The 14,660-nt window shown below is 40.3% G+C and overlaps 1 protein-coding gene across 3 annotated transcripts in view; it reads left to right on the top strand.

The window, feature by feature from the left end:
- The window catches only part of ACVR2A (activin A receptor type 2A), a 74,723-nt gene that overhangs the window by 48,971 nt on the left and 11,092 nt on the right, over window positions 1-14,660 (top strand). For 2 of the 3 annotated variants that reach the window (XM_075609437.1, XM_075609435.1), the window contains exons 5-9: window positions 9,093-9,116; window positions 11,166-11,309; window positions 11,750-11,893; window positions 12,498-12,643; window positions 12,967-13,081. In XM_075609437.1, coding sequence (XP_075465552.1) covers window positions 9,093-9,116; window positions 11,166-11,309; window positions 11,750-11,893; window positions 12,498-12,643; window positions 12,967-13,081 — 573 coding nt within the window. The remainder of the gene's footprint in view (window positions 1-9,092; window positions 9,117-11,165; window positions 11,310-11,749; window positions 11,894-12,497; window positions 12,644-12,966; window positions 13,082-14,660) is intronic. The other variant, XM_075609436.1, reaches the window with a different exon arrangement.

The following is a 14,660-nucleotide window of genomic DNA, read 5'->3' as shown; positions in this document are numbered from 1 at the left end:
CAAAATAAAATGACGTCACTTCTGGTTCTGCGCAGTCGCTCACTTCCGTCATTATTTTCGTGACCATTCTGAGGTTTTTTTTCCCCTATCAGATTTTTGTGGGTGCCAGTGCCAGTGCCAGTGCCAGTGCCAGTGCCAGTGCCAGCAAAGAAGTTTCACTTCAAAACATATTAGATCAGCACTCAAAAATATCAATAAGAAAATTACGAATTCGCATTTTCTTTTTGGTCTCACCAAGTTTCTTCTTTAATATATCATAAATTGGCACAGTGAGACCAAAAGGAAAACGTGAATTTAAAATTTTCTTGATACTTTTTTGGAGTACTGATTCAATATATATATGTATGGATAGATATTGATTGGATGCAAGGGTGAGTGCAAGTTCGTATCCTTTTTTTTTGTTTTGTTTTTTTGTAGATTCTAGCGTGCATATGCACAAAGATATGGTGTAGTTTACACACACATATATACACATACACACACACACACACATATATACACACACTTTAAACCCCTTGTTTCAGAAAGCAAACCTATTTTTTGGAAAATTGCACCACACCATTACTTAAAGGGTTAGTTTCTTAAATACATTGGGGTTTACTAATCTGTCTTCCTACTGCAAAGCTTGGGGGGGGGGGATGGTGCCTTAAAAGTAGAAATAAAGCGCTTAACATATAAACATACATAACGTTTTATGAAACACTGTTTATCCAGGAAGGTGTTTTGTGTAAGCACTTGCTGCCAAAATGGAATCTTGGAAGAAGCAAACATATTTTTATTGTTGTACAACTTTGGCTAGATAAATTGAGGCACATGTATATAGATATATATCTCTACACATCTACACATACATGCGTGCACACAAATATAAAATTGGGGGGGGGGGTGGAGGAAGTGTTTTTTGCTATACGGTTGTTTTGGCCACCTGGGTCGTTTCATCATTGTACCTCTTAAAGACCAGTTGTGTTGCAGTCATGGGCATGGAATGAATTGAACCTCTAACTTTAACTACACCCCATTTTTACAATAAATAGTCATACGCTATATATATTTAATGTGGTATGTAGTCACCGACCAGGACTGAAAAACAAACATTTAATTTATGCCCCAAACCTCTAAAACGGGAGCGCAAACTTTTTTTCTTTGTGCCCCCCTGCAGGCGGTTCCCCTCTCTCCGCTCCCCCCCCCCTCCCCCGCCCTGCTTACCTCAGTTCCGGCGGCATGACATCACGTTGCCATGGCGACGCGTCCAAGGTAAGTCAGGTTTACAGAGGCCCTACAGCTCCCCTGGCATTTAATTTAAGTGCCTTAGGGAAGCGTGCAAGGCCTCTGTAAACCCTGCCCCTTCCGCTGTCAGTCTCGTGCCCTCCCTTGGGGTCGCGCCCCCCACTTTGCGCACCGCTGCTCTAAAACACAGAGGAGTGTATCACTAAGATGAATTATTGCCATGAGGATTTATTTTTGTAAATGGTATTTAATAAAAGAAAATGTACTCGACCAGTAGGGAATCTCAATTTAATACAATACATTTATCTACATCAAAAATATTTTTAATATTGCTGCATAACTTTGTTCAAGGTAAATCTATCCGCAACAATAACATGGAGTGGAAAGTGCAGATAATGTTACTTTTCTCAGGGTTTGTACTTGGCCAATACATTTACTCAACACACTCTGCTTTTGCGTGGGAATTATGTTCACTGTAACTCCTGTTGATAAGGCTGTGTGGTAACTGCTTCCGTCAGTGGGCTAGCTCGAAGAATGAGAACAATGCGGCTGGTTTAAAGAAAAATAAAAAATCATTTTACTGCCAGCCTGGCTTTACTGTGTGTTTTCAAGATAACATAGGCGTTGTGTAAAAATTCAGCACTTTTTAAATAGAATTCAGAATTTTAGAAAGTACAGTATTAATAGACAGATTTTTATTTTATGAAACATTTCTTAAAGATGCAAACATTGATATAATTTATAGTTTAATTCATCGGAAAGATTTTGATTCCCCCTAATGAAAGGTCCATATGGGGCCCATAATGTTGTGGTTTCACTGTTCTTGGCTGTCACATTTAATGGCGATCTTCATTATGAACTTGTTAGTAGAGCTTTACTTTGTATCTCTGTCTTTGAGGAGACCTGCACTTTGAAGAAATTGTTTGTCTGTTGTGTTGGCTGCACAAGCTGGATTCTCCTCGCTGGAGGCTGTTTCCCCGCACTATAGAATTGTAGAAAGTATTAGTAGACATGTTTCATAAAATAAAAATTTCTTAAAGATGCAAACAATTATATAATATATAGTTTAGTTCATCGGAAAGATTTAATTCCCCTAAAGTAACCATTTTACTTATTTTGAACTATTCATCCCAAGGACAGTACAAAGGATTCGGGGCCATCCCTTTAGGTTGGAGGAAAGGAAATTTCACAGCAACAAAAAAAAGGGTTCTTTACAGTAAGGGCAGTTAAAATGTGGAATTCTTTACCCATGGAGACTGTGAGGGCAGATACAATAATTTTTTTCAAAAAAAGGATTGGGCATCTTTTTAGAAAGGAAAGTTATTCAGGGATATACCAATTAAGTAAACATGGGAAGAATGTTGATCCAGGGATTAATCTGATTGCCAATTCTTGGAGTCAGGAAGGAATTTATTTTTCCCCTTAATGGGGTTTTTTCTTTGCCTTCCTCTTGATCAATAAGTAAGTATAGATATAGGATAAAGTATCTGTTGTCTAAATTTAGCATAGGTTGAACTTGATGGACGTACGTCTTTTTTCAACCTCGCTTCCAGACAGGGGAGTATGGGAAAAGTCCATTTGACTAGGGGAATTAAAGGGGTTGTCACGGCAACCAATTCTAGCAGGTTGGAGAATAGAGAAGTATCCAAATGTATCCATTCCCATCTGCAGTAGGAGTGAAGCTGCAGTGAAAACTTACATCCAAATAAAGGGCTAGCAGGCAGAGCTGCAGGGGGAGAGACGGGGGGGGGGAAGAAGGGAACAGGTGGAACAGAAATAGAGAATCCTGTTCCAGGACAATGCACATCACATAGTTTATGGTCATTAATTATTTTTTTTCCCTTCCAATGATTACATATAACTTTTAAGAACAATGGAAACAACTTGAAAAAACATTCCACAATTTTCAGTTGTCGTACATTTAAAAGGCCAAAAAATATGTTTTAAGTTGCCCGATGACCACTTTTAAATGCCGCTGCCATGAGTTCACTTTGGTCTGTTTTAGGACTTCTTTAGGAGAAGGTGATTTGCGTATCTAACCTGCAGTACACCACATTCCCTAGTTCCGGTTGAGATCTGCAGGATTTCTGTTTATTCACAAAAGCATGTTGACTACAAGCCATGGAACTACACGATTAGTAAGGCTGCGCTTATAGGGCTGCTGGCGACTGCGACATCACAACGCGTCGTAGCAAGTACATGCAGTCTGTCACGTGTGCCCATAGTGGTTGTGACCGCGACTGCGCTGCAGAGCGTTGGAGCGGTCACGAACGCCGGTAATCAAAGGATTTTTACTTTCTTGGAGATCGCCGCGTGACCTCAGCGGTTCAGCCAATGAGGGCGAACCGCTCACAGCCACGCCTCCGCCACGTCCCCTGTTGCCTTCCCTTGGTGGTCTGCACCGGAGTGCAGGAATCGCAATGGCAACAGCTGACATCACGGTCGTGTAGCCGGTCGGATAGCTAACACTTTAAGTATAGCATGAAGCAGCAACTCCAAACGATTTATTCACATTACTTCCTGGTTTCTCCAGGGGGTTTAAATGTCCCACGAGATTTGAACATCATCTTGTTTCCCTTGAATGGGAGAGGCCCTAGTACAGCAGTGGCCAACTCGGTCCTCAAGTGTTACCAACAGGTCAGGTTTTCATGATATCCCTGCTTTAGCGCAGGTGGCTGTCAAAGACTGAGACGTTGATTGAGCCACCTGTGCTGAAGCAGGGACATCCTGACAACATGGTAGCCCTTGTGGACTGGGAGTTGGCTACCTTTGCACTAGTAACTTCACTGGTAAATATCTCTGGAACCAGGAGGGATTGCTGCTTTAAGTACGGCTACACTTCATATGCCTTTTTGTTGGTCCTTCCATTACATGAAAGATTCAAAGAACAGGTTCAAAGAATTCAGAGTTTATACACATTGCTAACAGACACAGCCATTTCAGTCTGTTCCAGCTGGTTAAACAAGTGCAGTATAGTTTCACTTCATCCTTCACTATAAATTGCAAAAAAAAAAGTTTTGCCTGTTTCTCTATTTTTATAGAAAGATTTGTATGCAAAATATTACTGAAGCATTCTATATTCATAAGTGTTCATTGATGTATAATATATTCCATGGTATGTTGTGATGTTTTTAGTGAAATCTGCGATATTCCCGATTTTTAATTCGATTTTGAAGTAACCATACTCATTGTATATTTTGTAGTCCGCTGTTTACCCCTCTTTATTACTAAAGTTTTATTTTGGCCGAGTGGGCTACCTTGTGTGAATTTTACCTTTCCCGTGTACAGCTATCTTGACCGTAAATTAGAGAGTTTAAAATAGTTTGCATCACTGAAGACAATCGTGCGGAGGGAAAAACTCTGAGCATAAGGAATAGGTTTTGACATTTTCATCCAAAATAAATTATTACAGATACAGTGGTGAGAAAGTTTGAGGATTGTCACATTTCAAACCTAAAATGTTGTTGGATATTAATCGGAGTCCTAATAGATAAAGATAACCTGATTGAACAAATGACACTTTTCCAACATTTATTTATCCACAAATGATTAAACATTCAATATCCATGTGTGAAAAAGTATGTGAACCTTTAGATTCATTACCCCCTTGAGCAGAAATAACTTCAACTAAGCGTTTCCTGTAACTGCTGGGCGGTATCTCACATCGGGTTTGCGGAATTTTGGCCCATTCCTCCATACAGAACTGCTTCAACTCGTTGACATTTGAGGGCTTCCTTGCATGGGCAGCTCGCTTCAGCATCTGTCACATTTCGATGGGATGTAGATCCAGACTTTGACTAGGCCATTCTGAATCGCAGAATTTTTTTTCTTTTATACATCTGCTTGTATGTTTAGGATCATTGTCGTGCTGAATGCATTCGCTTCAGCTCACGGACGGGTGGCCTGACATTCTCTTCTAAAATCTTCTGATACAATGCAGAATTAATCGTTGTGTGAATGATGGCAAGCCGTCCATGTCCTGAGGCAGCAACGCAGCCCCAAACCATCACAGTCCCCCATACTTGACAGCTGGGATGAGGTTCTTCTGTTCGAATGCAGTTTTAGTTTTCAGCAAACATAATATTTCTCATTGAGGCCAAAACATTCTACCTTTGACTTGTCTGTCCAGAGAACATTGTTCCAAAAGTTTTGTGAATCATCAATGTGCTCTTGGGCGAACTTCAAACGGTAGCAATGTTGTTTTTAGAGAGCAGTGGTTTACTCCTGGCTATCCTTAACCATTCTTGGTCAGTCTTTATCTGATAGTTTACGCGAATGGTCTGCAGATCTTTAGATGTTACTCTGGGGTTCTTTGTGACTTCCTGGATGATTTGACGGTTTATTCTTGGAGATTTTGGTAGGACGACCACTTCTGGATAGAGTGACTGTGGTCTTTAACCTGGGTAGTGGCTGTGGTCTTGAACACTTTCTCCATTTGTCTGACAGTGGATTATGGAGCCCCATATCATTAGAAATGGTTTTGTAACCCTTTCTAGGTTGATGAGCCTCAATAACTGCTTTTCTGAGGTCCTCAGAGATTTCTTTTGATCATGGCATGACGTGTTTCCATACACGTGTGAAGACAAAACTCGCAAAGTTTTTGATCTTTAGGGTGGGGCCTCCCAAACTCACACCTGAAGATCCCCCTAATTATTTAAACACCTGATTCTAATTATCCCTTTTAATTTAGATGTTTCATTTACTTTTTCACATACCCTGACTTGCTCTTTGTCAAATTCATAGATCATTTTGTTTCAAAAGACATGGAATTGGTTAATATTTAATGTATTTAAGAAAAGACTGCTTTTGATTCAAGGTTATTATGGAAAAACTATCTGTAATTATTAGAGTTCGCAAACTTTTTCTTGCCACTGTACCTTTTACGAATGAAAGATGTTTCAAAGAAGGTTTTAACATGACAGAATGCGTTGATTTTTGTTGCACATGAATGTTTTGCTATGTGGGGCTGTAACTTTTACACAGTGTACACTGCAGACTAAATTATTCTGGCCGTTGGTGTGCATATATACACATTTGTGTCCATTTTAGCTCACCACCCTGACCAAGTGCGACAACACCTTTTAAAAGCGCATTATAGGCTTTATCAATAATTTAATACTTTGCATGAATAGATTTCTGTATACCTAATAAAGACATTTTCTGCTAGGCACTGTTTACATTTTATAGCTTCACAAATCAGAGTTTGTGGTGTCATTTAAAACTTTAATAGAAAGAAACCTGTTCCCTGCAACACCACCCGTCTTCCTGTCTCTCAAAGAAAGGGAGTACGAGCTAGGCTTGTATTATACTAAGCGCGTGCATGGCAATGAAAATTACCTGTCTTCCTACGACAGCGTATCCACTGCCAACGCACAGACGGCGTTGGTGCGGCAGCTTGGTGGAAATACAAAGAAATGTGTATTTTCGAGCAACTGCCATGTTACGTGACACTGTGAGCCAATCACAGTGAGGCCTACCCTTGTGACGTCATGGTCACGCGTCCTAGTCTAGCCTCCTGTACTAATAGATATCCTGTATTTAAGGGATTCAATCTTAATTGCCTTTTTATTTATGTGAGAGGGGGTTTATTACACAGTGCAACAGCTAGAATAATTTGGGCTGTGAGGACCAGGTGGCATAAAGGGTCAGAAAACACTTGAATGACACAAACTCCCATAATCGGAAGCACATAAGAAATTCTATTGGTAAATAATTATAAAATTAAAATCTAAAAGCGGCCTTCTCATAACTTGGCATTGTTCGATCTGTTTGAAGAAGCCAATACCTGTTGCATTATATTGCCAAAGTTTGTTTTTGCGTTCCGGTGAGATTGCACCTTTTTAATGCCTCAACACCTATATTTTTAATTTTTTTTACAACCATAACCTAACTTATTTTGCGACTAACTGTAAATTGTTCTATGTGATGGGATATTGTTCATCTAGACGGTGTATTTCTCTTTAAATTGTTTGAATAATGGTGGCAGCTTAATTAGTTTAGAGACTGAAAAGAACAATAATTGGCAAATAACATTCTAATTAAGCAGAACCCACGTCTCCCCAAAAATAGACTAATTTTTCCAGAAGCAGCAAATAAGTAAACATTTTACCTCCATGGGATTGACGCCCATATTTACTAAACAGTGGTATTACATAAGACCCCTCAAGTGAAGAGGAAGGGATCTTCCTGCTCTGAAAGTTGTCTTGTGAATAGCATAGTAAATAGCTTAGGAAATATTGCCTATATTGTTTGCTTCTATAACTATCGCAGATGTACTTGTGATTTATCTTTTCTTTTACTTTGTGTAGTGGAGAGTTTTTGTCACACTTTTATTCACCATGTCCTTAATTGTCTGATTTACAACCACAGCCAGCTTCACAATGAAGAATAAGTAAACATGGTCTGACTGTGAGTCCAAACAGATGAAGCAGCTGGTTTCTCTTGTTCTGTATTTCCTTGTGCTTGCTTTACAAGCGTTTTAATACAGCAGATGAAAGTTGTGGCGAATTCATGTTTAATATAGGAAGAAAGCTTAAACTGACATGCAAAGGACCTGTCAATAGTCCGTGTCTGGACTTAAACCACTGTAGGACGTGATAATGCAGGCTATTGGTTGACATGCAGATGCACTCATGGCTTGTTATTTATTTCCCTTGTACATGGGAAGGTTTTTGTCGCTTTTAAAAAATTTTTTAACCCATCCTATCCTATATTTGTTTGAGGCATTTTCAAATTAGTTTTGTTTACAGTTACAAAGAGAAAATGCAATTTGTAAAACACCATCAGTAATAATGGCGCAAACCATATATTTTCAGTGTTATTTCAGTTATGAACCCGTCTGTGTGAGGCACGAACGAGAGCTGGGGAGTGCTGTCATCTAGAATACTAAACCCTGGTGTTAGTGGCGAGATGGGTATTTTATTGTGTAGATAGGTGTTTTGGAAGCTAAGTTTGTCACTGGTAACATGCCAGTACTGTAGCTACAAGCTGCAGAGCAGATGTGCATCTCATTTCCATTAGCACTTCTCCCCTGATGCACACAGTGGCCATAGCTTTTTCCTGTTTTCATACCCCTGGTGATTTGGGCACCATTGTGCTCCTTCGGCAACAAAGAGGATAAGGCTGCTGCCAGCCAGTGTGTCCGTTTGGGTTGTAAAAACAAAATTATTGGTGCAGCATACCAAAAGACACTGCTACTCCAGCTTTGGTAGGTTATGGTTTTACTGTTGTTCTCATGTTAGCCAGTTACATTTGATTTTAACGGACAAAACGATACTTCGATACGATATTTCAATTTGTATATTTGTTTTAAGAAAAAAAGCACCCAATTTATATTTAAAATGATTAACCAGTATGTACAGTGGTTTAATCAGTATGTACAGTGCATAGATATCTGTGTTGTTGATTTTATTACAACAGTGACATCTAGTGTCAAAGTGCTAAAGAAAAATGTACATTGGAGTATTTGAACTTGAAGATAAATGTATTCTATTACAGTTTTAGTAACCGTGACTTGTAAAAATTCTGCCATTTAGATCTTTATTTTGTTTACACACAAATGTTAAATATGAATCAATGTTTTTTTTTGTTTTTTTTTTAATTTTCCCAAGAAATTTTATTAGTTGTTCCCAAAACATTAATAGAAAACCTTGGAATTGGTTTACAAAACTGCTTTGGCATTACCAGAGTTTTGGCATTACCAGATTTATCAGAGATCCGTTAAAGGGTAAATATTGCTTGTTCACCGTACCGCAATTCTTGTAGTTCTGGCAGTGTCCGCAGCACATTAAATTATTATAGGAATGATTTTCACTTCCGTGTGGGTACCTATAGTAATGACTTTTGCCTATGTTTTTCTTCACAAGCACGCCTTTCACATTATGATAGAGGTAAGATACCCTGTTGCCTGCCGCCTGTACACTGTTTCAGTACCTGTGTAATCTTATGCATCGTGAATTGATTTATTTTTTTTTACTTCGTATTCTGCATGGTACTTATTTTATTTTTTACAATCTGTAACATGCAAATACATGGCAGTCTGCGTGTACGCTTTAAAATGACATGTACGTTGCTGTATACCATAAGGATTGCACTATACTGTAGAGACAATATCCTATCGGCTAACCTTTTTCATTATCCCATTCAGTGTTATGCAAACTTCTAATAAAATGCTTTGCTTATTTTAAAGCAATAATCTGTAGTAGCCTGGTTAGAGAATGACGACAGTATAACTTTTGTATGCTATTTACAGATGATTTACATGTGTTCATCCAATTACAAAACATGCTGCATTTGTTTTTAAGATTTAAATCTATATATATATATATAAGTCTCAAATAATGTTTGTGTGTGTATGTCTGCTGGACAGCTCATTGGCCTGCTGGCCAGGCAGGGAGGAGAGACACACACGCACACTCTCCTCACACCGTGACCACGTGCGCCTCTGACCAACACCACACACACACGCGCACGCACGCAGCTCACCTTCCCCCCTCCCGGTGGCCGTCACTCTCCCCGTCAACCGGACAGGCCCCGCACCTTCCCCCCTCCCGGTGGCCGTCACTCTCCCCGTCAGCCGGACAGGCCCCGCACCTTCCCCCCTCCCGGTGGCCGTCACTCTCCCCCCTCAGCCGGACAGGCCCCGCACCTTCCCCCCTCCCGGTGGCCGTCACTCTCCCCCCTCAGCCGGACAGGCCCCGCACCTTCCCCCCTCCCGGTGGCCGTCACTCTCCCCGTCAGCCGGACAGGCCCCGCACCTTCCCCCCTCCCGGTGGCCGTCACTCTCCCCTCTCAGCCGGACAGGCCCCGCACCTTCCCTGCTGCACGTTTCCCGGTGGCTCGCGCTCACAGGTGCAGAGAGGGGGCGCGTGCGCAGCACTCCCCGGACGGGAGGAGGTACAGTAGAGAAGGGCTAGGCGCGCGGGAGAGAGGAGCGGTGCTGTGAGTCCTGTAACACGGGAGGGGGCTTTGTGTGTGTGTCACTGTGTGTGTCACTGTGTGTGTCACTGTGTGTGTCACTGTGTGTGTGTGTCACTGTGTGTGTGTGTCACTGTGTGTGTGTGTGTGTCACTGTGTGTGTGTGTGTGTCACTGTGTGTGTGTGTGTGTGTGTCACTGTGTGTGTGTGTCACTGTGTGTGTGTGTGTGTGTCACTGTGTGTGTTTCACTGTGTGTGTGTGTGTGGGGGGGGGGGGCAGTGTGTGGGGGGGCAGTGTGTGTGTGTGTGTGTGTGTGTGTGGGGGGGGGCAGTGTGTGTGTGGGGGGGGGCAGTGTGTGTGTGTGGGGGGGGCAGTGTGTGTGTGGGGGGGGCAGTGTGTGGGGGGGGGGGAACAGTGTGTGGGGGGGGGGCAGTGTGTGTGTGTGTGTGTGTGTGTGTGTGTGTGTGTGTGTGTGTCACTGTAGGGGGGGGGGAAAGGAGCTGCGCAGGGGAGGGGTAACACAAACAGAGAGGGGGGAGCGGAGAAACAGACAGGGGGAGGGGGGAGTGGGAAATTGTACTCCCGGGCAACGCCGGGTCTCTCAGCTAGTAAAAAACATAAGACAGAAAGGGGTTACTGCACAAGTCTTTCCAGCTTTTTGTTTTATGCTCTTACCAGTTTTTATCCATCCTGGAATAAAATACGCTTTTTTGTATATAAAACAGTCGGTTTGTTGTCTCTTGGCTTTGACTAAATTTGTTATAAGAATTGTGTTTAAAAAAAAAAAAAAACACGGGGTTGTGATCTTCCCCAAATAATTTTTTCCGGGCACATTTTACATTATTCAATTTTAATTTTGTTGCACCATAAACATCTAGTGTAAATTAATGTGTTGAACAAATGTATTCTGTAGAACACCAATAGATCATTTAATTGCAAATGTACAACTTATTGTGGTAATTGTTACTAGATTTAAAAATGAAGATGAATTTACATATGTTTGTCCCAACGTTTCTTTTAGGACCCAGGCCCGCCACCACCTTCTCCTTTGCTGGGGTTAAAGCCATTGCAGTTATTGGAGGTCAAAGCTAGAGGGAGATTCGGCTGTGTGTGGAAAGCACAGTTATTAAATGAAAATGTAGCTGTTAAAATATTCCCAATACAGGTATTGTTTTGGCATGTTTAAACATAACCCTTCAAATACTTTCTTCTAATTGTAGAGACATGTTATCTTCATTCAAGGTACATATTTGAAAACTAGCAGTGGAGAGAGGTTTCTTTAGAGTCAGCAGTCACTGCAGACTATGGTTGGTTAAACCAAATATGAGTTTGCAGTTTAAGTATTTTATGTAACTGTGAAAATCTCTGGGAAGGGGCTGCAGTAGATCCTAATTACATTTCGACTGAATGAAAAACCCCAAGCAGTGGACTTTTCAGTGATGGGGTTGTAAAGAAACAATATTATTGTGGCAGTATACCAAAGGGAAATGGGTGTTACCGAAGAGATCGGGGTTCCCATTTGGAAGCTGTGCATTTTTAACTGTGTATGGAATGTGTTTCATGTGCCAGTGTGTTCTGACTAATGTTCATATATCCATAATTAAGGACAAGCTATCATGGCAAAATGAGTATGAAGTCTACAACCTGCCTGGGATGAAGCATGAAAATATCTTGCAGTTCATTGGTGCGGAAAAACGAGGAACTAATCTTGACACGGACCTGTGGTTAATAACTGCTTTCCATGAAAAGGTGAGGGCCTTTGATAATAACAATGTTGCCTCACTTAACTTTTTCATGATATTTCATGCAAGGCCTACTTTACAAACATTTTTGTTTTGTGTCTAACTTAAGGGTGGGCAACTCCAGTCCTCAAGAGTCCACCAACAGGTCAGGTTTTCAGGATATCCTTGCTTCAGCACGGGTGGCTCAATCTTCGACTGAGCCGCTGATTGAGCCCCCTGTGCTGAAGCAGGGATATCCTGAAAATCTGACTTGTTGGTGGACCCCTGACGACTGGAGTTGCCCACCCCTGGTGAACTGTTTACAAGATATATAAGGGAAAAAAACCTACATAAAATGTATGTTTGATCTAGTATATGTCCGTTTTATTGTTGATGTCCCCTTCTGGTCTATTCTGTAGATGTATTTTGTAGTTTAGTTTAATAATATAATTTCTTGCTTGACTTCTAAGCTGTTTTTGTGGCCATCAAAAAGAAACATTTTCTCAGTTCTGTGAAATAAATATAAACTGTTTCAGCAGTTAAAACAAGTCGTTATATAAAAAAAAAATGTTTCCTTTTTTTTTTTTCAAATAGCAACTGTTGTGAACGAGTGAATTTCATTTCATCCACAGGGCTCACTCACAGATTTTCTGAAGGCAAATGTTGTGTCTTGGAATGAGCTTTGTCATATTGCTGAAACGATGGCCAGAGGCTTGGCCTACCTTCATGAAGATATTCCAGGTCTGAAAGATGGACATAAACCTGCTGTCGCCCATAGGTATGTTTTCCTTAACTGGTTCAAAAGGAGTGTTTCTGCAGCACTTTCGAGTTTTTCATGGTCTGTGTTTTTGTTTTGCGACGTGTTAATGAAGCTGCACACACAATGTAAACTTTCATCTTTTGATTTAGCCAATAAAATAGAATAATGGAAAATACCGAGCACGTGATCATAGAACCAAGTGCTGTTGAGACTCAATTTGTGTGTGTAGATATATAAATAAAATCATGACCAGTCCTAAAACAGTCTCCCTCACCAACCATCTGATACTTCGGGACAGAACTAACTGCAGTGGTATAATAACCTTTCTTTTCATTATAAAGGGATATCAAAAGCAAGAATGTGCTACTGAAAAACAACATCACTGCTTGTATAGCTGACTTTGGTCTAGCTTTAAAGTTTGAAGCTGGAAAGTCTGCAGGTGACACTCATGGCCAGGTAAGTGCTCTGATCCTTATGAGCTCAATTACAGTCCTACCAGTAGTTGGGTTAAATATTGCTAAGCACGCTGTATAGCATTTAAACAGAAAATCCCAGTACTGCTTCCAGGTACTTGGTGTATACATTTATTATAATCACATCTGCTGTTCATAAATTTCAGCTGTAATAATTTACACCAATTCTACTCTATATATGCCAAAAAAGCATATTTTTCCTGGTATTCCTAAAAAAAAAAACACGGTGCTTTATTATTTGTAGGTGTTAATTGGCTGCATATTTTGGAAAGTAATGCGTTCATTTAAAAAAAAAAAATAGAAAAGTATTGTTTTTTATTTTGGATAGATTTTCTTTTGAGGATGGAAAGATAATGTTGTGTATTCATAATGCCCCTAGCCATTTTGATATTGAAAACACACTCCTATCTGTACAAGTTTAGATCATGTTCCCAGCATGTTTTATTCGGGAATGGCAGTAGATATGTTGCTGTCTCATCTGCCCCATTTTTCTTTTAGAGATAGAAGTGTCACATACTTTGTATTTGGTAGGGAATCCTATTATTGTTAAAACCAATAAGTCAAAAACTACCATGTTGCATGTTTTTTTATTCATTTCTTTTTACTAGCTACTAGCAATACTATGTAGATAAACCATTGTTTTAAAGTTCTCGCACATCAAGAACAGTACACAGTTTGTAGATGATAGCACACTGCTCAGAACTTCTATAAAGATCTCTTGCTCGTCCATTAGAAGTTATCACAACAGAAAGGTAACCTGTGTGCAAAACAAAGAAAGGACAAAGGAAGAGATCCTCCTGTAGTAGAGCTCCGGAAAAGTGAAAAAAGAAACGGCAGTCAGTACTTAACTGTATGAGTATCAAATCCACAGTATTCCATCCAGAATGTGATCCTATGTTATCTCCTATAAAGGGTGTTGTCCAAAAATATAAATGGGGTAAGCCAGGGACGACCGTGATATAGATCAACCCGACCCCCAACCCTGGAGCTGGCTCCCAATGAAAGTAGATAACGGATAAACCATAGTACTCGCTGAAACTTGATTGAAGAGGTCTTGCAAATAAAGAAACAAAGGTGCAGGACAAGATGTATATATGTGTATAAAGATTACAAGCATTTGATTAAAACTTATTTAAAAACAAATATGGAGGTACTTATTTGTTTTTAAATAAGTTTTAATCAAATGCACATTATATACATGTGTAATCTTTATACACATATATACATCTTGTCCCGCACCATTTTTTCTTTATTTTGCTTTTATTGGTTTCCGTTTAGATTCTATAATTCATGTTGGGTTTAAACATTCATATTTCACTTTTAGGGTGAAGTAGTTCACATTTTCGTCTGTTTGTGCTTTGAAGTATTGTGATTATAACTGTTCCGTCATTGTTTTAGATGCTTTGGTAGCCTTGTTTCCCACCTTGTCACAATACTGAGAGTGCCTCACAATCTTGTATCGCGAGACTGTTACCAGGTGACGCACGGGGGCGGAGTACCAGACTACAGCAACTATATATGCCGGCACTTTCAGGGAGGATATTACTCTTAGACAAAGTGCC

This window comes from Ascaphus truei, chromosome 7, assembly GCF_040206685.1.
Source record: "Ascaphus truei isolate aAscTru1 chromosome 7, aAscTru1.hap1, whole genome shotgun sequence".
Taxonomy (NCBI): Eukaryota; Metazoa; Chordata; class Amphibia; order Anura; family Ascaphidae; genus Ascaphus; species Ascaphus truei.
This window is presented reverse-complemented; position numbering and strand designations above follow the sequence as displayed.